Source organism: Chiloscyllium plagiosum, chromosome 7 (assembly GCF_004010195.1).
Source record: "Chiloscyllium plagiosum isolate BGI_BamShark_2017 chromosome 7, ASM401019v2, whole genome shotgun sequence".
Taxonomy (NCBI): domain Eukaryota; kingdom Metazoa; phylum Chordata; class Chondrichthyes; order Orectolobiformes; family Hemiscylliidae; genus Chiloscyllium; species Chiloscyllium plagiosum.
In genome coordinates, this window is record NC_057716.1 from 47225397 (window position 1) to 47249705 (window position 24309).

At 42.8% G+C, this 24309-nt stretch overlaps 1 protein-coding gene across 6 annotated transcripts in view; it reads left to right on the plus strand.

Moving 5' to 3' along the window:
- The window catches only part of dnah9l (dynein, axonemal, heavy polypeptide 9 like), a 427363-nt gene that overhangs the window by 6902 nt on the left and 396152 nt on the right, over positions 1-24309 (plus strand). For all 6 annotated transcript variants that reach the window (XR_006312134.1, XM_043693606.1, XM_043693607.1 and 3 more), the window contains exons 4-7: positions 5798-5997; positions 6935-7124; positions 10069-10168; positions 22919-23130. Coding sequence is in view for 5 of the 6 variants with exons in the window: in XM_043693606.1 (XP_043549541.1) it covers positions 5798-5997; positions 6935-7124; positions 10069-10168; positions 22919-23130 (702 nt within the window). In the remaining variant the exon portion in view is untranslated. The remainder of the gene's footprint in view (positions 1-5797; positions 5998-6934; positions 7125-10068; positions 10169-22918; positions 23131-24309) is intronic.

Sequence of the window (24309 nt, forward strand, 5' to 3'; positions counted from 1 at the left end):
CTCTATCGGTCCAACCAGTCCATGCTGACCAGATATCCCAACCCAATCTAGTCCCACCTGCCAGCACCTGGCCCATATCCCTCCAATCCCTTCCCATTCATATACCAAGAGAGTTAATTTAGAGTTAATTTTAATCTGCATTTTTGATGATATGGTTTTACCATAGCTTGTTATTTCAAGCATAAAGTACATGATTTCTGTGGAAGGGTGACCAGACCCAACAAGTTAACTTTAATTTATCTTCACAGATGCAGCCAGACTAGCTGAGCTTTTCCAGCAATTTCTGTTTTAGTACTTTAACAAATTATGTTTTCTTCTACAGTTCTAAATACATGTTTGACTTATTTTCTTAAATTTAGTAGATGATCCTTCAATTGAATCTCATGTAATTAAAACATATATAATTGTTTAAACTCAAATGTTTTAGCACCTTTTTAAATAGCTGCAACGTCAGCAAGACCAATTTTTAGATTAGATTAGATTACATTACAGTGTGGAAACAGGCCCTTCGGCCCAACAAGTTCACACCGACCCGCCAAAGCGCAACACACCCATACCCCTACATTTACCCCTTACCTAACACTACGGGCAATTTAGCACGGCCAATTCACCTGACTTGCACATCTTTGGACTATGGGAGGAATCCGGAGCACCCGGAGGAAACCCACGCAGACATGGGGAGAACGTGCAAACTCCACACAGTCAGTCACCTGAGGCGGGAATTGAACCCGGGTCTCTGGCGCTATGAGGCAGCAGTGCTAACCATTGTCCCAATTTTCTGACCCAACTGTTAATTACCTCAAGCACTGTTACCTCAAGAAAAAGATATTTAAGGTAAAATCCTAAAGATTATTTCAAGCATAAAGATAAATAATATGAAAATCTTGCATGCTCTTATTAAGACATGACTGAAAGAGGGTAGAAATGGCATCTTAACATCACTGGTTGTACAAATTCCAGATGAGAAGGAAGCATTAAGAAAGAGGAGAGGGTTGTAATATAGTTTAAAAAAACAATAACACTGATGGAAAGGATGATCTGATAGAAGGATCATTGAAATAAAGCCACATTGGCTCAACAGAAGAGCAGAACTAAAACAATCATTACTGGAAGGTAGTGAAAGACCTCCCCTTGCTGCCACCACCAAACCCAACAAGTGGAGAGTGAGAGAGGAACAAAAATATTGGCAAAGTTGAGAAGTACAAAAATGATAAGTCAGTAAGAGAGGATTTCAACAAAGATATTAACTCTGAGACTCGGTGTGGATGGCACAGATATAGCAAAACTTATAAAATGCATTCATGGGAATCTCTTTAGTTAGTACAAAGCAATTCCAATGAGAGTGGAAAATATGTGACTTGGCTTTAGGGAATGAAGCTTAGCAAGTGGAAGGGATATCAGTTGGGGAGTACTTTGGAAGTGATCATAACTCAAATAAATTTGGGGTAGTTATGGAAAGGGACAAAGATAGACTGGAATAATAGTTCTCAGCTATCTTTACTAGAGCTGAGATGTGATTTAGCTAAATTGGATTAGAAACTGCAACTTGATAGCAAATGAGTACTGGATCAATTGGAGGTGTTTAAGGAAGAGGTAGCAAGGGCTCAGAATAAGTATGTTTCCTTAAGAGGTGAGACTAACAAATACAGAACACTCTGGATGTTAAAATGTTTATTAGAGGAAGAAGGAAATAAAGGGAAGCAGATATCAAGGGCTTAATATTGTTGGAAATCTAGAGGAGTATAAGAAATGAAGGAGGCAAACAAAGAGGTAAAACAATGGAAACTCCACAGATTTCTTTTGGTAAATCTACAAAACAGCAAAATGATAAAAGCAGGAAGTTTATGGACTGGAAGAGAAACCTGCGTGAAAGCAAAGGACTTTGAAAACTGACCCAAGTTATAAAATACAAAGGAGAGAAGACAAACATTACAATTGGGAAGGAGGAATGTGAAATACCAGGCAAAATTAAACTGAGAGAAGAAACATTTAAGGATTTAACATCTTATGAAAATGTATGATTTTCCAGGCCAAGATGAAAACTATCCTGGGCTGAGGTTAAGGGAAACAAGTGAAAAAATAACAGAAACTCTAACCATCATTTTCCACCCTTCTCTGGCAAAAGGATTAGTTTCAAAGGACTGGAGGCATCTGACGTTGAGCCATTGTCTACAGAGGGAGGAAGGGAAATCTATAAGAAAGTATTCTGAAGAACTGGATCAAATTAGTTAGAAACAGATTAATCACAGACTATCAGCACAGTTTTAAGGAAAGAAAAATTGACTATTGTGAATAAGTATTTTGTAGAAGTAACAAGGCAGTTAATGAGCATAGTGCTTTTGATGTAGTACATGGATTATATCAAGATTTTAGACAAAGTCCCGCATGGCAAACTGGTCACAAAAGTAAAAGCACATCATCCAAGGCAAAGTGATAATCTAGATACAATGTTAGCTCAGAGGCAATGTGCAAAGGTAAGTATCAATGTAGGTGATTTTGAGGTTGGAAGGATCTTACCTTTGCTCCTCAGGACTCCTTACTAGATCTCTTTTAGTGGAATATATTAATAATTTGGTCTTGAACATAGGAGACATGATAAAAAAAGTTTGCAGACAATACAAAAATTGGCCATATTGTTGATAATCAAGAAGAAATTTGTAGATTACAGAAGAATATCAATGGATCAGACAGGTTGGTAGATAGTGGCAAATGGAGTTTAATTCAAAGAAGTGTAAGGTAAAATGCTTTGCGAAGGCTAGCAAAGTAAGGGATTAGACAAGAAATGGCAAGGAGGTATGCTGGGAAGTGTGGAGAAATAGAGGAGGCTTTGGAGTGTACGACCGCAGATCCCTGAAGCTGACTGGACAGGCGCAAAAAGTGGTCGAAAAGGGGTTCTTGTCTGCCTTAGCCTTGCCACTGAGTTGACGAGCAGGGAGGTTATGCTGGAGTTGTATCATACGCAAGTTAGATTACAGGTGGAATATCGTAGGCAGTTATAGTCTTGTAGGAAAAATAACTTCCACTAAGATGGCAGTGGAGTTGGCTTCTGAGACCGGATCTTGTCTGCTCCTTCTGCTTTTCTTTTTGTTTTTTGTCTCTCTCCTCTCGTTTTCTTTTCTGTTTTTTTTTACTTACCTCTTGGTGAAGAACTCTGTTATGGTGATGGTATGAGTGTAGACTTGAGGGCGGTGGCGGAGGAGAGTTTGTGTTCCCAATGACTTCTGCAGCATCATGGTTGCTGGTGCGGATGCGAGTTTGGATTCCCTGTGGTGTCTGCTTCCAGCACAGATTCATGGAGATGGTTTGAGCCCAATATGAGACTCTGCAGCATCAGCAGCAGCTGTACTGGCATGGTGGGTCCGAAGCAGACTTGTGGCGGCAGAGTTGAGTTTGAGCTAGTGCAGTACCCGGCAGCATCAGTGGCGTCTGCATTGGGGAGGCCAAATGAGGACTTGGAGGCGAGATGCCCTGAAGATTGGTGACTTTCATTCCAGTGGCAGTGATGTGGGGAAGGGGACTTTTGCTTGGCCAATAGGCTCATGGCCCATAGTGGAGCATTTCACAAGAGGGATTGTAAGGTTGAAACATTTTCTTTTATTTCTTCATTTTTTTTGCCTTCATGTTCTGTGTTTTGTTTTATTTTTCTGTTTTTTAAGATGGCACCGGAGAGTGGTAATACTATACAACACTCTTCACTATATTTTGTAATGAGATACAGGTGACAAGAAATAATAAAAAAAAGTATTTGCACTAAAGAGGGTACCAAGGAGATTTGAGAATTAAGCCTAAATTGGATTATGAAGAAAGACTGGATAGGCCAGGGATGTTTTTATCAGAATAGAGGAGGTTGAGGGGAGACATAAATGAAGTGTAGAAAATTGACAGGTCCATATGAAATGGATAGGAAAGTTGTCTTCTTGATTGAGAGGCCCAAACCAGGGATTGTAGATTTAGGCTGAGAAAGGGTATACTCCAGGATGGTATTGAAGAAATCTGGGACATCAACTATGAAGTGTGTTCAGTAAATATGATTAGGTCAAGGTCTTGTACAACAAGCCTATAGGATAACTCTCCCAATTTTATCATAGGTTTCCCAATATTTTATGGGGCAACTGTGCTTGTGCCTTTATGGTATCCGAGGGCAATGCTGGTTACTTTTTTTTTTTCATGGCAAGAACTGAAGAACTTTAATGAACAAAATCAGTTTTATATCAATCTAACAGTTTCTTGATCACCACTACTGTGATAGCTTCTTTCAGAAAAAGTTTAATTATTATTTAATCGCTTTAAAAGTTAATTATTTAATTAATTGAATTCAAGTTCCATGATGGTATTTGAAGTCCTGTCTCATAAGCACTATATCCAATAATATTTGTGTGTAATTATACAGCCCAAGTGGGGGGAGATGTGTAAAATAAATTCCTGTCCTGCCTATCCTTGATCAGTCCGTCACATTATAGGGAAGGGATCAGGCAGCTTTTATTTAGGCATGTTGAGAGCCTTAAGCGGCTATTTGACAGTCTCTCAAGGGGCTGGGTCTACTTCCATTGCTACATTCCATTAGGTGGGGCAAGTACAAATAAAAGGTTAGCCTGGCAGCTTTGATGGCTTGATCTACAGGCAGGCAGGACAAGAGGTACTTCTTGTGTAGCCATCTGTGCCTGTTGAGGTCAACCCACTAAGATGATGTCACTTCTTGTGCCTCCTCCACCCTTCTGTACTATGCACCCAAAACTCTCATGTACCCCATTTCTGGGATTACAAAGATGTGCCAACCCAAAATTGTTGGACTTACCTTATGAACAGGGCACATCTTCAGTTATTCTCAGGACTCCTTATGGTTCTAGCAATGACTGCATCTCTAATTTGGCACTGTAGTCAATCAGGTTGGCTGCCATTTTGCTAAGACTGACTTTCTGTTACTGAGGGAGCAACACAAAGAAAAGACTAAGATATCCTCAGTGTATTATTGCAGCAGGGGTACCAGCTTTCTGTTCAGTATGGTGCTAACCTTTTTGGTCCAGAGCATCAGCAGTCCACACCCCTCACCTCAAACATTTACCCCATTATCACTATTTTGCCATTTCAAACCATGTACCAGGGATGGTCATTGATGAAATATTTGTAAATTATGTTTTACAAAACTCCATTAATCTGGAGCTATGATGATTGACTGCATCCACCACAACCAGAAAGATGCTTCTTCTGCACCTAATATAACAGTGTTTGCCTGCTATTGAGCAGAATTGCACAGGCTCCTTTGTGCCATACTTTGCCTTGATTTTGAGAGCAGTTACTCTCACCTTCAATCTGTCATACAGTTCTAAAGGGTTCACATTTGGATCAAAACTACAGTAAGATCCCATGCTGAATGTTTCTGGTGGAATCTAAACAAATTGCTATGTTGTTGGTGAGTAGATTTTGTGTAGTGGCATTATTAATTCTTTCTTGCATCACTTTAGTTGTGATTGGGAGGAGACCATTAGTGTGGTGATTGTCTGATGTATTTTTGTCTGTCTTGAATTATATTCTGGGTCACCTCTACCTGTGCAACATTCCACATTATTGGGTAGATGCATGTATCCTAACTCTGGGATAGCTTGGCTCAAATATTAATTGCTCAATTTTGTTTGAGTTCAAAACAATATCCAGGCATATAGCTTTTCTTCTGTCCAGTGCACTTAACTGCTGTTTAATGATAACTGTGTCAGTTTAATGTTCAACACTACTACTTTGTGTTTTAGCATTATAGTCTTTGTAACTATATTGTTTACTGAAGTAATTTGTGCACTTGCAGGTACTGGTTCCGATCTTGTCCAATTCAAATAATCATTTGGGGTGGCCACAGGCTATATCCTACGATGTCAGAAAACATATTGAAATGATAAAAAGCAGAATATCTGTTGTTCATGGTCAAGTGGAAGGGAAAACTATTTTGCCATTGCCCCTAGTTCCTGAAAGTGTATATGAAAACCAAGAAATTGAAATTCATGATAAGTACGTTGTTCTTCCAGATTCTGATTCTTTCAAACTTGCTGATTCCCATAAATGCTTGTTAGTAAAGTTTTAAGGTGCTTGCTTTGAAAAAAAGTTATTTATGACTTCATAAAATGAAGATAATCCTGCCACCACTAACCTACCTAATCATGGGAAGGTATTAAATATTGGAAGCAATTTTTAATAATTAAATAAAAGTTGACATAATTGTGTGGAGGTTGGAGTTTTAATACATCTAGAAAGTTACAGAAACTGAAAATAGTTTTAAATATTACTGCACACTTCTTTGTTACCATTCATTTCACATTGTCAAGCTGTTTCCATGATATAATTGATATTTAAAGTCTATTTCATGATTCATTATAACAAGATAATGGTCATCATTTTTGAGTGAAAGCAACCCAAAACAATGTTTTTAGGAAGTGTTTATTTGCTCAAGTGCTCATAAGTGTAAGGGTTAGGATTTCTCCATGTCAACCAGCTCATAAAATGTTTTAGTCATATATGATCTTGCTTGTGGCATTAAATGCTTATAGAGTAAGAGATGAAGGTTGACCTGGGTCTGTTATCCAGCCCAAATATGTTAACCAGAATCAAATCTGTGGCACTGTCAAAACTGTACTTAAGATCTTGCATGATTGAAAAATACGTTTTTTCTTATTGATTGATGAGATGTGGGTGCCGCTGGCTAGATCAGCTTTTATTGCTTGCCCCTAATTGATCAGAGGGCATTTAAGAGTCAACTACATTGTTGTGAATCTGAAGTCATGAAGGACAAGTAGCTATTAAAAAAATATTACTATTAGTCTTTACATCTGTCATTTCAAGGTTCAGTGTTGTCTAACCTGTAATATATAGATGCTGGTGTAATGAAGTGACTTCATGATTTCAATTGATCTAACACTTTATTTAAAAGCTCTTTATTTACTTTTTGTAGCCTTTCACAATTGGACAAATCAATACTTCATTCCATTGAGTCCATGGTGATCCAATGGATGCATCAAATCACAGATGTTATGAAACAAGATTCAGTTGATGACTTATTTGAAGAAATAAATCCTACTCCAAGTTCAGAGATTTACTTTTGGATGGCAAGGAAAGAAAACTTGCTTGGAATATATAAGCAGGTTTGTATGTAGAACAAACAAGCTGTTTCTCCTTATCACTGTTAAGTTTTAAAAATGTTAAATCTACAAAGGTAATGAAAGACAAACCTGTATTTTAATGTTTGATGTGGTTCTGTCTAGTTAAGATATTAGCTGAAAATGTGTTGCTGGAAAAGCGTAGCAGGTCAGGCAGCATCCAGGGAACAGGAGAATCGACGTTTCAGGCATAAGCCCTAGTTAAGATATTATCCTAGCGTGAAAGGAACAGGAGTAGGTCATTTTGATTTGACATTCCTTGTGTCCACTTTCCTGCACTTTCCCTATAACCTTTGCTTTCCCTGCTGATCAAGAATCTACTTACCTATCACAGCCTTAAATATACACAAAGGCTGTTCCCCCACAGCTCTCTGTGGCAAGGACACCCAAAGACACAACCCCCTGAGAGAAGAAATTCTTCCTTCTCTGTTTTAAATTAGCGTCCTTTTATTCTGAGACTGTGCTATGATACTAGACTTACCCATGAAGGGAAACATCCTCTTAGCGTTTACCCTGTCATGCCTCTTATGACTCTAATCCTATATTTCATAGAATCCCCACAGTGTGGAAGCAGGCCCCTTGGCCCTGCAAGTCCACACCACCCCCCCCCCTCCAAAGAGCATCCGACTCCTCCCCTATCACTCTACATTTATGCCTGACTAATGACCCTAATCTACACATCCATGAACACTGTGGGCAATTTAGCTTGGCCAATTCACCTAACCTGCACATCTTTGGATGGTGGGAGGAAACCGGAGCACCCAGAGGAAACCCACGGGAGAAAGTGCCCAAACTCCACATGGTCACCCAAAGCTGGAATCAAACCTGAGTCCCTGGCACTGTGGAAAAAGTGAGGACTGCAGATGCTGGAGACCAGAGTTGAAAAATGTGGTGCTGGAAAAACACAGCAGGCCAGGCAGCATCCAAGAAGCAGGAGAATCGACGTTTCGGGCATAAGCCTTTCCTGAAGAAGGGCTTATGCCCGAAATGTCGATTCTCCTGCTCCTCGGATGCTGCCTGGCCTGCTGTGTTTTTCCAGCACCAAATTTTTCATCCCTGGCACTGTGAGGCAGCAGTGCTAACCGTTGAGCCACTGTGCTGTCAATATGTTTCAATGAGATCACCTTGCATTCTTCTAAATTCCAATAGTTGAGTCTCAAAGTTCTTAACCTTTGCTAATAATGCAATCTCTTCATACCAGGTATCATCCTGGTTAACTATCTCTGAACTGCCTCCAATGGTATGATATCTTTTCTTAAATAAGGGGACCAAAACTGTTCATGTCACTCCAGATATGGTCTCACCAGTACCTTGTCCAGTTGCAGTAAGATTTTCCTCCTGTTATACTGCAACCCCTTGAAATAAGGGCCAACGTTCCATTAGCCTTCCTGATTACTTGTGGCACTGGTGTGCTAGCTTCCTGTGTTTCGTGCCCAGGTCCCAGGTCCCCAAGATACTTTGTGTTGCAGCTTTCTGCAATTTTTTTCATTTTAAATAATAATCTGTTCTTTTGTTCTCCTTTCCAAATGAACAACTTCACATTTTCCTGCATTATACTCCATTTGCCAACTTTTTGCCCACTTATTTAACCTATTAGTATCTCTCCACTATCCCAGTCGCATGCTGCACATGTCTGAATACATTTGACAGAGGCAAATGGATGGGAATGGGCACTGTTTTCTTAAAAGATTTTACATGAGTGGGAGGGAAAACTTGTCTTCAGAAGTGTCCTTAAGTGCACTGTGTGCACTTTTCCCATAAAGGTAGTATTCTCCTTCCTTCCTCCCCTCCCTGACTTTACAGTCTACACCTCAGCCATCCTAGCACTCCTTCCTCTATATCTATTGCCCCAGCTTAGCTGGTTCTGGAATCTATTGGTGCCATTATTCTGAGACTGGTCACATCACTGGGTAATAGAAGCAATCTGATTGGCTAACAGTTCCAAAGGGTAGGACTTCCTCCCACTGAGGGTCCCCTCCAGTGATTTAGGGGGCAGATACCTTCTGTCGACAGCAAGTCAGTGGCTTTCCTTCTGGGTGTATTGAGCACTGCCCTGTAAAATTTGATAAATAAAATGTACAGACAGTAAAATATTAGTGTTCATGAAAAATATCCAAACACCAATGCAGTTAATAATAACCTTTTTCCATTAGAAGGTGTTGACAAAACTACAGGATATTTAGAGTCATAGAGTCATACCGCATGGAAACAGACCCTTTGGTCAAACGTGTCCATGCTGACCAGATATCCTAAATAAATCTCGTCCCAATTGCCAGCATTTGGCTCATACCCCTTTAAATCCTTTCTATTCATATACCCATCCAGATTCATTTAAAGTATCATAATTGTATGAGTCTCCACCAATTCCCCTGGCAGCTCATTCCATACATGCACCATCTTCTACATGAAAAAGTTGCCCCTTAGATCCTTTTCAAATCTTGCCCCTTTCACCTTAAACCTATGCCCCCTAGTTTTGGGCTCCTCCACAACTTGCAGTTTTTGCTTTTTATACTTTGCAATGAAACTTTGGTTTTCTGGTACTGATGTAATAGGTTAGTACAGTGATATGGCTCAATGCAGAGATTTGGTGTATTCATACTTTAGATTCTTCAAAGGGTAAATTCATGATTTCCTCTGCCTCATTACATTGCATGGAAAGTTTCTTCAAGAACTTGTTTTTAAAAAAAAGAAGAAAATTGTGAAGGCATGTTTCCTTCCCTACGTTATCCAAGTCACCACCTAACTCTTGTTTAGATATTGATGTTAACCACAGGTGATTAAATTGCTTGCCCAGCATAAGATCAAGGACAAATGACAGTTTCTGTATCTTAATAAAGACGTTTATTTTGGCAATTCACATGTAAAGAGTTGACTTATTTGAATCATGGTGATTTGCAATCATACTAACTTTGAATTCTTCATTGTATAGCTCCAGAATCCCAAGGTTTACAAAATAGCTGATATTCTGAGAATTGGGAAAAGCAGCTATTATTCTACCTTCAAAAATACAATCTTGAAAGTCACAGAAGGTAACTCACTGGCATTATATTTTGAACATCTTAAGATAGATAGAATCTTTCAAAATTAAATAACCAGATGTTTGGACATATAACATGACATCAATTCCAGAGGTTGAGATGTAACATTTAAGAATGATGACTGGTGTTCTTAAATCAAATGTAAGTTAATCATCTACAAAACAATTTGAAAATATATCGATCTCCGTTCTAGCAGTGCTTGTAAATTATTGATTGTAACTGGAATTGGTGTGTTAGAGGAAAGTATTCTGAGGATTAGATTTGGATTCTGACTGAGAACTGGAGACCACAGGACTCTTATGTGAGTGATTATTGTAACTTTATGCATGTTATTGATTGCTGAAAACATTAATAATCACCAAAAGATCAAACTCCAAAAGTGTATGCTTTGTTTAATGCTCAGGCTATTCCTAAGCAAAAGTCATGTTAAAAGCCTTTTATCTGCCTCTTTTTCAGTTAAGCAGCTTATAATGTTATGATTCTTTCATGTCAAATCATTCATTGTTGATTTATTATGTATTTGACATTGAACTTTCATTTTAATCCAATAGTTCATATGTCTGAACAAAGGTTAAGGTAAAGTCGTCATTGTCTTACCAGGCCATAGGGTGCTCTTTCAATAACCTAAGGGTCACTACACCTCAGGTGAAGGGAGAGGTTGAGAAGGAGAGTCCTTGATAGTAACCTTAGCCAGCGTAGGAATTGGACCCATCCTGTTGGAGTCTTCCTGCATTCACAAACTAGCCACACTGCCAATTTAGCTAATCTAAATTTGCTCCTTTTACCAAAACACTTTAAATTTGTGCCCTCCGGTTGTCAATCCTCTTTGGAGTGGATACAGTTTTGTCCTATTTCCTCCATCGAAACCCCCAATAATTTTGAAAACTTCTATCAAATCTCACCTCTGCCTTCTCACCAAGGGAAACAATCCCAATCGACCCTCATAATTAAAGTTTCTCATTCTCTGGAGCCATTGTCATAAACCTCTTCTGAACTCTCTCGAATGTGTTCACATTTTTTTCCAAAGTATGGCATCAGAACTGTACATAATACTCCAACTAAAGTCTAACCAGTGTCCTATACATGCTCAGTATAGCATCCCTGTTCTTATATTGTATTCTTGCTTATCAAGCCTAGAATTCTGTATGCTTTATTAACAGCTTTCTCAACCTGTCATGCCACTTTTAATGACTAATGTGCATATACACTCAGGTCTCCCTGCACATGCACACTTTTTAGAATAATATCCTTTACTTTGTACTGTCTCTCCAATTTTGTTGTACCAAAGTGTATCAGCTCATACTTCACCACACTTAATTTCACCTGCTATCTATCTGCCCACTCCACTAACTTGTTACTTGCTTTTGAGGTTCCATACTAACCTACTGACTGCCTACAATTCTCCCAATTTTTATTTCATCTGCAGACTTTGAAATTTCGCCTTGCACACAATATCTAGATCATTTGCTTACATAGGTCAATACTGACTGCTGGGGAATTCCAGTACAAACCATCCTCCGGCCTGAACAATACCCATGACCATTACTCTCTGTTTCCTATCCATCAGCTAGTTTTGTGTCCATTTAGCTACTGACCATTTTATTCAATAATTCCTCGCAAGTCTGCTGTTGGGCATTGTATCAGTGGCCTTCTAGAGGTCCACATCACATCAACAGGCTTCCCCTCATCAACACATTCTGTTACCTCTTCAAAAAATTCCAGGTTAGACATAAATTTTGTTTAACAAATCTATGCTGCCTCTTCTGAATTAACCCATGTTTTCCCAAGTGAGTATCAATTGTTTTTAGAACAATTTGTTTTACCAGTTTCCTCACTAATTGAAGTTTAAACTGACTGATCAGTAATTGTTTAGCCTATTTTTACACTCTTAGTCAAAAAGGTAAATATGTTTGCAATTCTTCAGTCCTCAGGCACCAACCCCAAATTCAGGAAGATTGAAGTATACTTGCCAGTACCTTTTGTTATTTCCACACTCACTTCTTTCAGTATCGTCGGATATTTCTCATCCAGTCCTAATGCCTTGGTTGACTTTAGGTACTGACAACTGACCTAATTCCTCTTTATCAATTTTAAACCCTTCATTAGAGTTTGCTCCTCTCACCATGTCCTAGGCAGCAACTGCCATATAAATAAATACACATCCAAAGTATTTATTTAATACTGAAAAATGTGTTGCTGGAAAAGCGCAGCAGGTCAGGCAGCATCCAAGGAGCAGGAGAATCGGCATTTCGGGCATAAGCCCTTCTTCAGGACTGAGGAGGGTGTGCCAAGCAGGCTAAGATAAAAGGTAGGGAGGAGGGACTTGGGGGAGGGGCATTGGGAATGCGATAGATGGAAGGAGGTTAAGGTGAGGGGGTGGGGGCGGAGAGGTCGGGAAGAAGATTGCAGGTCAAGAAGGCGGTGCTGAGTCCGAGGGTTGGGATTGAGATAAGGTGGGGGGAGGGGAAATGAGAAAGCTGGTCCTGTCTCCCCAATGTAGAGGAGGCCACATTGGGTGCAGCGGATGCAGTAAATGATGTGTGTGGAGGTGCAGGTGAATTTGTGACGGATATGGAAGGATCCCTTGGGGCCTTGGAGGGAAGTGAGGGGGAAGGTGTGGGTGCCAGTTTTGCATTTCTTGCGGTTGCAGGGGAAGGTGCCGGGAGTGGAGGTTGGGTTGGTGGAGGGTGTGGAGCTGACGAGGGAGTCGCGGAGGGAGTGGTCTTTCTGGAACGCTGATAGGGGAGGGGAGGGAAATATATCCTTGGTGGTGGGGTCTGTTTGGAAGTGGCGGAAATGACGAAGCATGATATGATGTATCTGGAGGTTGGTGGGGTTGTAGGTGAGGACCAGATTCGCGGCCTCCGCGCGGTCCACAACCACTGGGAACAACACAGTTTCTGGTGTCGCCGCAGCCACGTCCGTCCCCGGAGTTGCCATCACCGCATCTACTTCCACCCCCAGTGACGTCACTCACCTGCACAACGACCACGCCGCATGTGTTTCTGCCCCCACGCCGATCCCTGCCCCCACGCCGATCCCTGCCCCCACACCAGGTCCTAGCTCCCAGCCCTGCCGTATTTTCACCATCCCACCAGACCTCCCCCTCTCTGAGGATGAAAGATCAATCCTCAGCAGAGGCCTCACCTTCATCCCCCTACACTCCCGGATTAATGAGTTCAACATGCGGCAAGACATCGAACAATTCTTCCTTCGCCTCCGCGCCTACTTCTTCAACCAGGATTGTCGCCCACCCTCTGACGACCCCTTCTCCCGCCTCCAACACACCCCATCCACCTGGACACCCCGTGCTGCCCTCTTACCCACTCTCGATCTCTTCATAGTCAACTGTCGCCGTGACATTGACCGCCTCAACCTGTCCACCCCTCTCACCCACACAACATGCAGCCCTCCACTCCCTCTGCTCCAACCCCAACCTCACTATCAAACTGGCAGATAAGAGAGGCGCGGTGGTAATTTGGTGCACCGATCTTTAACACTGCTGAGGCTAAACTCCAGTTCGCGGACACCTCCTCCTACTGCCCCCTTGACCATGACTCCACCTCCCACCATCAAACCATCATCTCCCAGACCATCCATAACCTCATCACCTCAGGGGATCTCCCATCCACCGCCTCCAACCTCATAGTCCCTCAACCCCGCACCGCCCATTTCTACTTCCTGCCCAAAATCTACAAACCTGACTGCTTCGACCGACCCATTGTCTCAGCCTGCTCCTGCCCCACCGAACTCATCTCTACATACCTCGACACGGTCCTGTCCCCCTTAGTCCAAGAACTCCCCAACTACGTTCGGGACACCACCCACACCCTCCACCTTCTCCATGATTTTCGCTTCCCCGGCCCCCAATGCTTTATCTTCACCATGGACATCCAGTCCCTATACACCTCCATCCCCCATCACGAAGGCCTCAAAGCCCTCCGCTTCTTCCTTTCCCGCCGAACCAACCAGTACCCTTCCACGGACACCCTCCTTCGACTGACTGAACTGGTCCTCACTCTGAACAACTTCTCTTTCCAATCCTCCCATTTCCTAAAACCAAAGGAGTAGCCATGGGCACCCCCATTGGGCCCCAGCTATGCCTGCCTCTTAGTAGGATATGTGGAACAGTCCATCTTCCGCAGCTACACTGGTACCACCTTTTCCTCCACTATATCGAAGACTGTATCGGCGCTACCTCGTGCTCCCACGAGGAGGTTGAACAGTTCATCCATTTTACTAACACCTTCCACCCTGACCTCAAATTTACCTGGACTATCTCAGACTCCTCCCTCCCCTGTCTAGACCTCTCCATTTCTATCTCTGGCGACCGACTCAACACGGACATTTACTATAAATCGACCGACTCCCACAGCTACCTAGATTACACCTCTTCCCACCCTGCCCCCTGTAAAAACGCCATCCCATAATCCCAATTCCTTCGCCTCCGCACTCCCTCCGTGACTCCCTTGTCAGATCCACACCCCCCACCAACCCAACCTCCACTCCCGGCACTTCCCCAGCAACCGCAAAAAATGCAAAACTTGCACCCACACCTCCCCTTTCACTTCCCTCCAAGGCCCCAAGGGATCCTTCCATATCCATCAGAAATTCACCTGCACCTCCACACACATCATTTACTGCATCCACTGCACCCGATGTGGCCTCCTCTACATTGGGGAGACAGGACCAGCTTTCTCATTTCCCCTCCCCTCACCTTATCTCGATCCCAACCCTCGGACTCAGCACTGCCTTCTTGACCTGCAATCTTCTTCCCGACCTCTCTGCTCCCATCCCCTCTCCGGCCTATCACCCTCACCTTAACCTCCTTCCACCTATCGCATTCCCAACGCCCCTCTCCCAAGTCCCTCCTCCCTACCTTTTATCTTAGCCTGCTTGGCACACCATTTTCATTCCTGAAGAAGGGCTTATGTTCGGAACATCGATTCTGCTGCTCCTTGGATGCTGCCTGACCTGCTGCGCTTTTCCAGCAACACATTTTTCAGCTCTGATCTCCAGCATCTGCAGTCCTCAATTTCTCCTATTTATTTAATACCTCAGCCTTACGTTTTTCTCTGCTTAAATCTCCTTTATGCTCCGTAATGAGTCATACTCCTCTTTGTACCACATTTTTGGTTTTGTGCCTGTGGAAGATTTTGGGATTTCCTTTTATTTCAGCTGCCAGTCTTTTTCCATAACCCATAATACTTAGCTTCTCTGGTTTGCTTTCACCTCTCCTCTGAACCTTGCTTCATCATCTCAGTTCTCATTTGTTCCAAATATCTAACACTTTGCATCAGCACACCTTTTCTAGTTTTGCAATTTCTTTCTCCTTTGTTATCCTACCTTTCGTTTTGAGGGAATATACCTCTGCCTAAACTATCTCTTTGAAGGTAACATTGTTAAGCTACTGTTGTATATGTATCTTACCAAATTCAGTCTGTCCAGCTCAGCTCTGTTCTTGTCCTGTTGAGATGTATTGTCTGTCAGTTTTTATAATGCTCACTTCACCAATGTCGTTTTCCACTATCATCCTTTAAACTTATGATACATTGATCACTGTTTCCTAAATGTTCCACCACTCCCATTTAATCTACCTGACTTACCCTATTTCCAAGAACCAGGTCTCATAGTGTCCTTTTTGTTTGATTGGGAACACACTGTTGTGGGAAAATTTCCTGAACACAAAAAAGGATAGCTTGTTCTTTGTGACATCTTGCACTACCACTACCTCAGATAATACGCAGAAAATTAAAGTCCTCCGTGAGATTACTTACATGTATTTGACGTTGAACTTTTCCATTTTGGGCGGCACGGTGGGCACAGTAGTTAACACTGCTGCCTCACAGTGCCAGAGACCAGGGTTCATTTCCTGCCTCAGGCAACTGTCTGTGTGGAGATTGCACATTCTCCCTGTGTCTGCATGGGTTTCCTCCGGGTGCTCCGGTTTCCTCCCACAGTCCAAAAATATGCAGGTCAGGTGAATTGGCCATGCTAAATTGCCCGTAGTGGTAGGTGAAGGGGTAAATGTAGGGGAATGGGTATGGGAGGGTTACTCTTCGGAGGGTCGGTGTGGACTTGTTGGGCCGAAGGGCCTGTTTTCACACTAAGTAATCTAATCTAATCTAGTAACTACACCATGATGTTTGTATTTCTGTCATTTTCTTGCTGATTTGTTCCACTACATACTTCCCACTAATTGGTGATCTGTAGGTTGTATTGAGCAACATAAATGCCCTGGTTTTATTTCTTAGCTCTAACCAAATCGATTATGTTCTTGAAACCTCTAAGACACCCACCTTCTCCAATACTGCAAAGCTTCCCTTAACCAAAAACATCACACCCCTCCTCCTTTACCATTCCCTTATCTTTTCTGAGCACCTTTGTAATCAGAAATGTTTAACATCACTATGTGTGCCTTATAAAGTTAATACCTGCTTTTGGCCAATTTAATTTGTTTTTATTTATAGCACTATTCTGTTTGAAACTCCTGTTTGTTGTACTGCTTATCTGGGTTTCAATCTCATGGTTACAATTGAACAAAGACAGTTATCTGGACTGTTATCTCTAATACTCTTATCAATTTCCTCTTCTGGAATGAAGAAGTAATTTTTGTGGTCTCAGCTCCAGCAAAGTTTGAATCAGTTCATGGACTTTCGCAAGTCTGTGACTTGACTAAGTTTCCCATGATGCCTTCCTGTTCTATAACTTGTAATGCAGTTCTTCAGTCAGTGTACTACTTCTCCTTTGATATTTAATTCCACCATTTTTGATGAGAAAATTTTAGCACACAGGACTTGACCAGTTTACATTCACTAATGTGAAAGAAGGATAAGAATAGTAATGTTCTTCAAAATGATCAAAAAATACAAAAATAAGTGATTGACTTGCACATGAAAACGAGAACAAATATTTATACAGGCGCACAATCCTTTATCTGAAATGCTTGGGACCAGTTGGTTTTTGGAATTCAGAATAAGTGACAGTTCGATGGTGAAATTGTAAAAACTCTTACCAGAGGAGCACACTCACTGAGTAAAACAGGCCCTGAAACAAAATTGAGGCCTGCCAATGCTGGGCCACGCAAACCCCCACGTCGCATCTGAGTGACACACATTGAGTGGGTGTCGACTCAGGTTAACTGTTTGCATGCCAAACAACTTTGTTTGTGAGAAAAAAACTTCACAAAAAAACCTTCGGACTTTGGAGCTTTTCGGATTTTGCTACCTGTACTAGCAAAAGAATATATGTGAAAAAAGAGAAACGTGTAGAAATGGGAGAAACGTGGAAGAGAGAACAACAGCATTCTGACTCTTTCAAATTATTCCAATTACTCATTCAGAGTTTGGCGATATTTTGTATATGTGTACTGTTGTTTTTAGTGATTCCAGTGCCAATAGCTCCGAGACATCCATGTGTACATTTCTCTGATATTTGAGACCACAAAATGGGAAAATGTTTATTTATAGTCAGCAAATACAAAAATAGCCATTATAGCACATCTTACCTTTCTTTCACTTACCTTTCTTTCACTTACTTCCAGTCCCTCCTTATAGAATACAATAGTTCTGCCACATTAATACTCAGTCAAAAGGTGTGATGCTGGAAAAGCACAGCAGGTCAGGCAGCATCTGAGGAGCAGGAGTGTCTGCGTTTCGGACATAGTTGACTCTCCTGATCCTCGGATGCTGCTTGACCTGATGTGCTGTTCCAGCATTACACCTTTTGACTCTGACTTTCCAGCATTTGCAGTCCTCACTTTCTCCACATTATTACTTAGCCCTTTAAAGAGGTCCATTTATTTTGGTCAGACAGAATCACACCAAATATTGCTCTGAGCCTGAGGCATTGTTCTTGTTTATTGGCCTGAATTTTACCTTGTCTTTCTCTGTTGACCAATTGATTTCAAACATGTACTTCAACATTTCTTTGGCCTGTGGGTGCTCAGGAAATTAGTAATTTGACCTTCACTTTTTTGGGTGTTGGGAAATAGAGCTGTTAAATTTCTATCCAGCAAAAGGTCATTGTCCACATTGGAAACAACAACATAGCAAGGGAAAAGTTTGAGATTCTGAAGGGAGATTACAGAGAGTTAGCCAGAAATTTAAAAAGGAGGTCCTCGAGAGTAGTAATATCTGGATTACTCCTGGTGCTATGAGCTAGTAAGGGCAGGAATAGGTGGGCAGAGCAGATGAATGCATGGCTGAGGAGCTGGTATATGGGAGAAGGATTCACATTATTGGATCATTGGAATCTCTTTTGGGGTAGAAGTGACCTGTACAAGAAGGACGGTTTGCAACTAAATTGGAAGGGGACTAATATACTGGCAGGAAAGTTTGCTAGAGCTACTTGGGAGGATTTATGCTAGTAAGGTGGGAGGGTGGGACTCAGGGAGATAGTGAGGAAAGAGATCAATCTGAGACTGGTACAGTTGAGAACAGAAGTGAGTCAAACAGGGCAAGCAGGGACAAGGTAGGACTAATAAATTAAACTGCATTTATTTCAATGCAAGGAGCCTAACAGGGAAGGCAGATGAACTCCGGGCATGGTTAGGAACATTGGACTGGGATATTATAGCAATTACAGAAACATGGCTCAGGGATGGGCAGGACTGGCAGCTTAATGTTCCAGGATACAAATGCTACAGGAAGGATAGAAAGGGAGGCAAGAGAGGATGGGGAGTGGCATTTTTGATAAGGGATAGCATTACAACTATGCTGAGGGAGGATATTCCTGGAAATACATCCAGGGAGGTTATTTGGGTGGAACTGAGAAATAAGAAAGGGATGATCACCTTATTGGGATTGTATTATAGACCCCCTAATAGAGGGAAATTGAGAAACAAACTTGTAAGGAGATCTCATCTATCTGTAAGAATAATAGGGTGGTTATGGTAGGGGATTTTCACTTTCCAAACATAGATTGCGACTGCCATAGTGTTAAGGGTTTAGATGGAGAGGAATTTGTTAAGTGTGTACAAGACAATTTTCTGATTCAGTATGTGGATATACTTACTAGAGAGGGTGCAAAACGTGACCTACTCTTGGGAAATAAGGCAGGGCAGGTGACTGAGGTGTCAGTGGGGGAGCATTTTGGGGCCAGCGACTATAATTCTATTAGATTTAAAATTATGATGGAAAAGGATAAACCAGATCTAAAAGTTGAAGTTCTAAATTGGAGAAAGGCCAATTTTGACGGTATTAGGCAAGAACCTCTGAAAGCTGATTGGAGGCAGGTGTTCTCAGGTAAAGGGACGGCTGGAAAATGGGAAACCTTCAGAAATGAGATAACAAGAATCCAGAGAAAGTACATTCCTGTTAGGGTGAAAGGAAAGGCTGGTAGGTATAGGGAATGCTGGATGACTGAAGAAATTGAGGGTTTGGTTAAGAAAAAGAAGAAAGCATATGTAGGGTATAGACAGGATAGCGCTGAAAATGTGTTGCTGGAAAAGCGCAGCAGGTCAGGCAGCATTCAGGGAACAGGAGAATCGACGTTTCGGGCATAAGCCCTTCTTCTGTTCCCTGGATTCTCCTGTTCCCTGGATGCTGCCTGACCTGCTGCGCTTTTCCAGCAACACATTTTCAGCTCTGATCTACAGCATCTGCAGTCCTCACTTTCTCCCTATAGACAGGATAGATCGAGTGAATCCTTAGAGTATAAAGGCAATGGGAGTATACTTAAGAGGGAAATCAGGAGAGCAAAAAGGGGACATGAGATAGCTTTGGCAAATAGAATTAAGGAGAATCCAAAGAGTTTTGCAAAAGGACAAAAGGGTAACTAGAGAGAGAATAGGGCCCCTCAAAGATCAGCAAAGCAGCCTTTGTGTGGAGCCACAGAAAATGGGGAAGATACTAAATGAGTATTTTGCATCAGTATTTACTGTGAAAAGGATATGCAAGATATAGACTGTAGGGAAATAGATGGTGATATCTTGCAGAATGTCCATATTACAGAGGAGGAAGTGCTGGATGTCTTAAAAGGGGTAAAGGTGGATAAATCCCCAGGACCTGATCAGGTGTACCCGAGAACTCTATGGGAAACTAGAGAAGTGATTGCTGGGCCTCTTGCTGAGATATTTGTATCATCGATAGTCACAGGTGAGGTGCCGGAAGACTGGAAGTTGGGTAACATGGTGCCACTGTTTAAGAAAGGTGGTAAGGACAAGCCAGGGAACTATAGACCAGTGGGCAAGTTGTTGGAGTGAATCCTGAGGGACAGGATGTACATGTATTTGGAAAGGCTGATTAGGGATAGTCAACTTGGCTTTGTGCGTGGGAAATCATGTCTCACAAACTTGATTGAGTATTTTGAGGAAGTAACAAAGAGGATTGATGAGGGCAGAGCGGTAGATGTGATCTATATGGACTTCAGTTAGGCATTCGACAAGGTTCCCCATGGGAGACTGATTAACAAGGTTAGATCTCATGGAATACAGATAAATGCGAGGAGCTGCATTTTGGGAAAGCAAATCTAAGCAGGACTTATACACTTAATGGTAAGGTCCTAGGGAGTGTTGCTGAACAAAGAGACCTTGGAGTGCAGGTTCATAGCTCCTTGAAAGTGGAGTCGCAGGTAAATAGGATAGTGAAGAAGGCATTTGGTATGCTTTCCTTTATTGGTCAGAGTATTGAGTACAGGAGTTGGGAGGTCATGTTGCGGCTGTACAGGACATTGGTTAGGCCACTGTTGGAATATTGTGTGCAGTTCTGGTCTCCTTCCTATTGGAAAGATGTTGTGATACTTGAAAGGGTTCAGAACAGATTTACAAGGATTTTGCCAGGGTTGGAGCATTTGAGCTATAGGGAGAGGCTGAACAGGCTTAGGGCTGTTTTCCCTAGAGCATTGGAGGCTGAGGGGTGATCTTACAAAATTATGAGGGGCACGGATAGGATAAATAGACAAATGCTTTTCCCTGAGGTGGGGGAATCCAGAACTAGAAGGCATAGGTTAAGGGTGAGAGGGGAAAGATATAAAAGAGACCTAACAGGCAACATTTTCACGCAGAGGGTTGTACATGTATAGCATGAGCTGCCAGAGGAAGTGGTGGAGGCTGGTACAATTGCAGCATTTAAGAGGCATTTGGATGGGTATATGAACAGGAAGGGTTTGGAGGGATATGGGCTGGGTGCTGGCAGGTGGAACTAGATTGGGTTGGGATATCTGGTCTGCATGGATGGGTTGGACCGAAGGGTCTGTTTCCATGCTGTACATCTCTATGACTCTAACTGTTCTAGTGGGTTTTAGCATTTTATATGCTTAATGTCTGCTTTTAACTATCTCAAACTGCACCTGGAATCCCCCAAAGGTGTCCCACAACCTGCCATCTGCCGACATTTCCGCCACCTCCAAAAAGACCCCACTACCAGGGATATATTTCCCTCCCCACCCCTTTCCTCCTTCAGCAAATACCGTTCCCTCCGTGACTACCCGGTCAGGTCCACGCCCGCTTACGACCCACCTTCCCATCCTGGCACTTTCCCCTGCCACCGCAGGAACTGTAAAACCTGCGCTCGCACCTCCTTCCTCACCTCTATCCAAGGCCCTAAAGGAGCCTTCCACATCCATCAAAGTTTTACCTGCACATCCACTAATATCATTTATTGTATCCGTTGCTCCCGATGCGGTCTCCTCATTGGGGAGACTGGGCGCCTCCTAGCAGAGCGCTTTAGGGAACATCTCCGAGACACCCGCACCAATCAACCAAACCGCCCCGTGGCCCAACATTTCAACTCCCCCTCCCACTCTGCCGAGGACATGGAGGTCCTGGGCCTCCTTCACCGCCGCTCCCTCACCACCAGACGCCTGGAGGAAGAACGCCTCATCTTCCGCCTCGGAACACTTCAACCCCAGGGCATCAATGTGGTCTTCAACAGCTTCCTCATTTCCCCTTCCCCCACCTCATCCTAGTTTCAAACTTCCAGCTCAGCACTGTCCCCTTGACTTGTCCGACCTGCCTATCTCATTTTCTACTTATCCACTCCATCCTCTCCTCCCTGACCTATCACCTTCATTTCCTCCCCCACTCACCCATTGTACTCTATGCTACTTTCTCCCCACCCCCACCTAGCTTATCTCTCCACGCTTCAGGCTCTCTGCCTTTATTCCTGATGCCCGAATCATGGATTTCGCTGCTCGTTGGATGCTGCCTGAATTGCTGTGCTCTTCCAGCACCACTGATCCAGAATCTGGTTTCCAGCATCTGCAGTTATTGTTTTTACCATGGTAAAAAAGCACCTAGCCTCTGCAAAAGGATACCACATCTTTCTAAAGGATTCTGCAAAGTTTAGACTTGCTCCAGCCAGGCCTAATCAGCATATAATGGACAGAATTTTGTTGAGCCGTTGGAGGTCTCCTCTGCCAGCTGGAGAGCCAGCAAGAATATGTGGTGCCTCTTTTCTGGAATGTTGGCTGCACAACACACCAATGAAGCAGTAACAAGGCAATGGGTAGGTCTTTTCCTGGAATTAAAACTATTGGATGGAGATCTCTCCTGGTCAGAGCAGGTGGCTAATTAGGAGCTAGAATCTTACACATTCAGTGGAGGACAAGTAAATAACAGAGAGGGTTCTGAAGATGGGTCATACTGGACTCAAAATGTTAACTCTGTTCCTGTCTCCATAGATCTTGTCAGACTTGCTGAGTTTCTCCAGTGTTATGTTGTTTCCAATTTCCAGCATCCTTAGTATTTTGCCTTCATATCAATGTTAGAGAAGTGTGAATAATGCTCTTTAATATTTGTAGGTGTCTCTGAGGCTCAAGACATTGAATTGCATCTCCGAACTTTGAAATATTATCTATCGCAATTGGAGGAATCAAACTTCACCGAAATTGAGCCGCTTATTACTCCCCTTTTCCATACTATTTGCTTGATATGGAGCCATTCCAGATACTATTGCTTCCCATCAAGAATTATTATCTTGTTACAGGAATTCTGCAATCTTATCATCAACCAGGTACATATGTCTGGTATAATGTTAAAATAATCTTTGGCAAAATTTTCAGGATTTGATTGTGAATATATAATTCATTACACAGCTTATCTTATTATTTGGGCATGGGAAAATGAGGACTGCAGGTGCAGGAGATTAGAGTCTAAAAGTGTGGCACTGGAAAAGCACAGCAGATCAGGCAGTATCTGAGGAGCAAGAGAGTCAATGTTTCGGGTATAAGCCCTTCAACAGGAATGTGGATGGGGGGAGGGGGGCAAGGAGGCTGAGAGATAAATGGGTGGGGGTAAGGTAGCTGGGAAGGCAATGGGTAGATGAAGGTCGGGGGTGATGGTGATAGGTTGGAGGGGAGGGTGGAGCAGATAAGGTGGGAAGGAAGATGGATAGGTAGGCCAAATCAAGAGGGTGGTGCCAAGTTGGAGGGTTGGATCTGGCATGAGGTGGGAGAGGGAGAGAAGGAAGCTGGTGAAGTTGATATTGATGCCATGTGGTTGGCGTGTTCCAAGGCAGAAGATGAGGTGTTCTTCCTCCAATCGTCAGGTTGCTTAGATTTGGCAGTGGAGGAAGCCCAGGACTTGCATGTCCTTTACAGAGTGGGAGGGGGAGTTGAAGTGGTAAAAACAATGACTGCAGATGCTGGAAACCAGATTCTGGATTAGTGGTGCTGGAAGAGCACAGCAGTTCAGGCAGCATCCAAGGAGCAACAAAATCGACGTTTTGGGCAAAACCCCCTCATCAGGAATAAAGGCAGAGAGCCTGAAGCGTGGAGAGATAAGCTAGAGTAGGTTGGGGGTGGGAAGAAAGTAGCATAGAGGACAATAGGTGAGTGGGGGAGGGGATGAAGGTGATAGGTCAGAGATACCTTCCCTTGCCACCGCAGGAACTGTAATATATTTCCCTCCCCATCCCTTTCCGCCTTCCGCAAAGACCGTTCCCACCGTGACTACCTGGTTAGGTCCACGCCCCCCTACAATCCACCCTCCCATCCTGGCACTTTCCCCTGCCACTGCAGGAACTGTAAAACCTGCGCCCACACCTCCTCCCTCACCTCTATCCAAGGCCCTAAAGGAGCCTTCCACATCCATCACAGTTTTACCTGCACATCCACTAATATCATTTATTGTATCCGTTGCTCCCGATGCGGTCTCCTCTACATTGGGGAGACTGGGCACCTCCTAGCAGAGC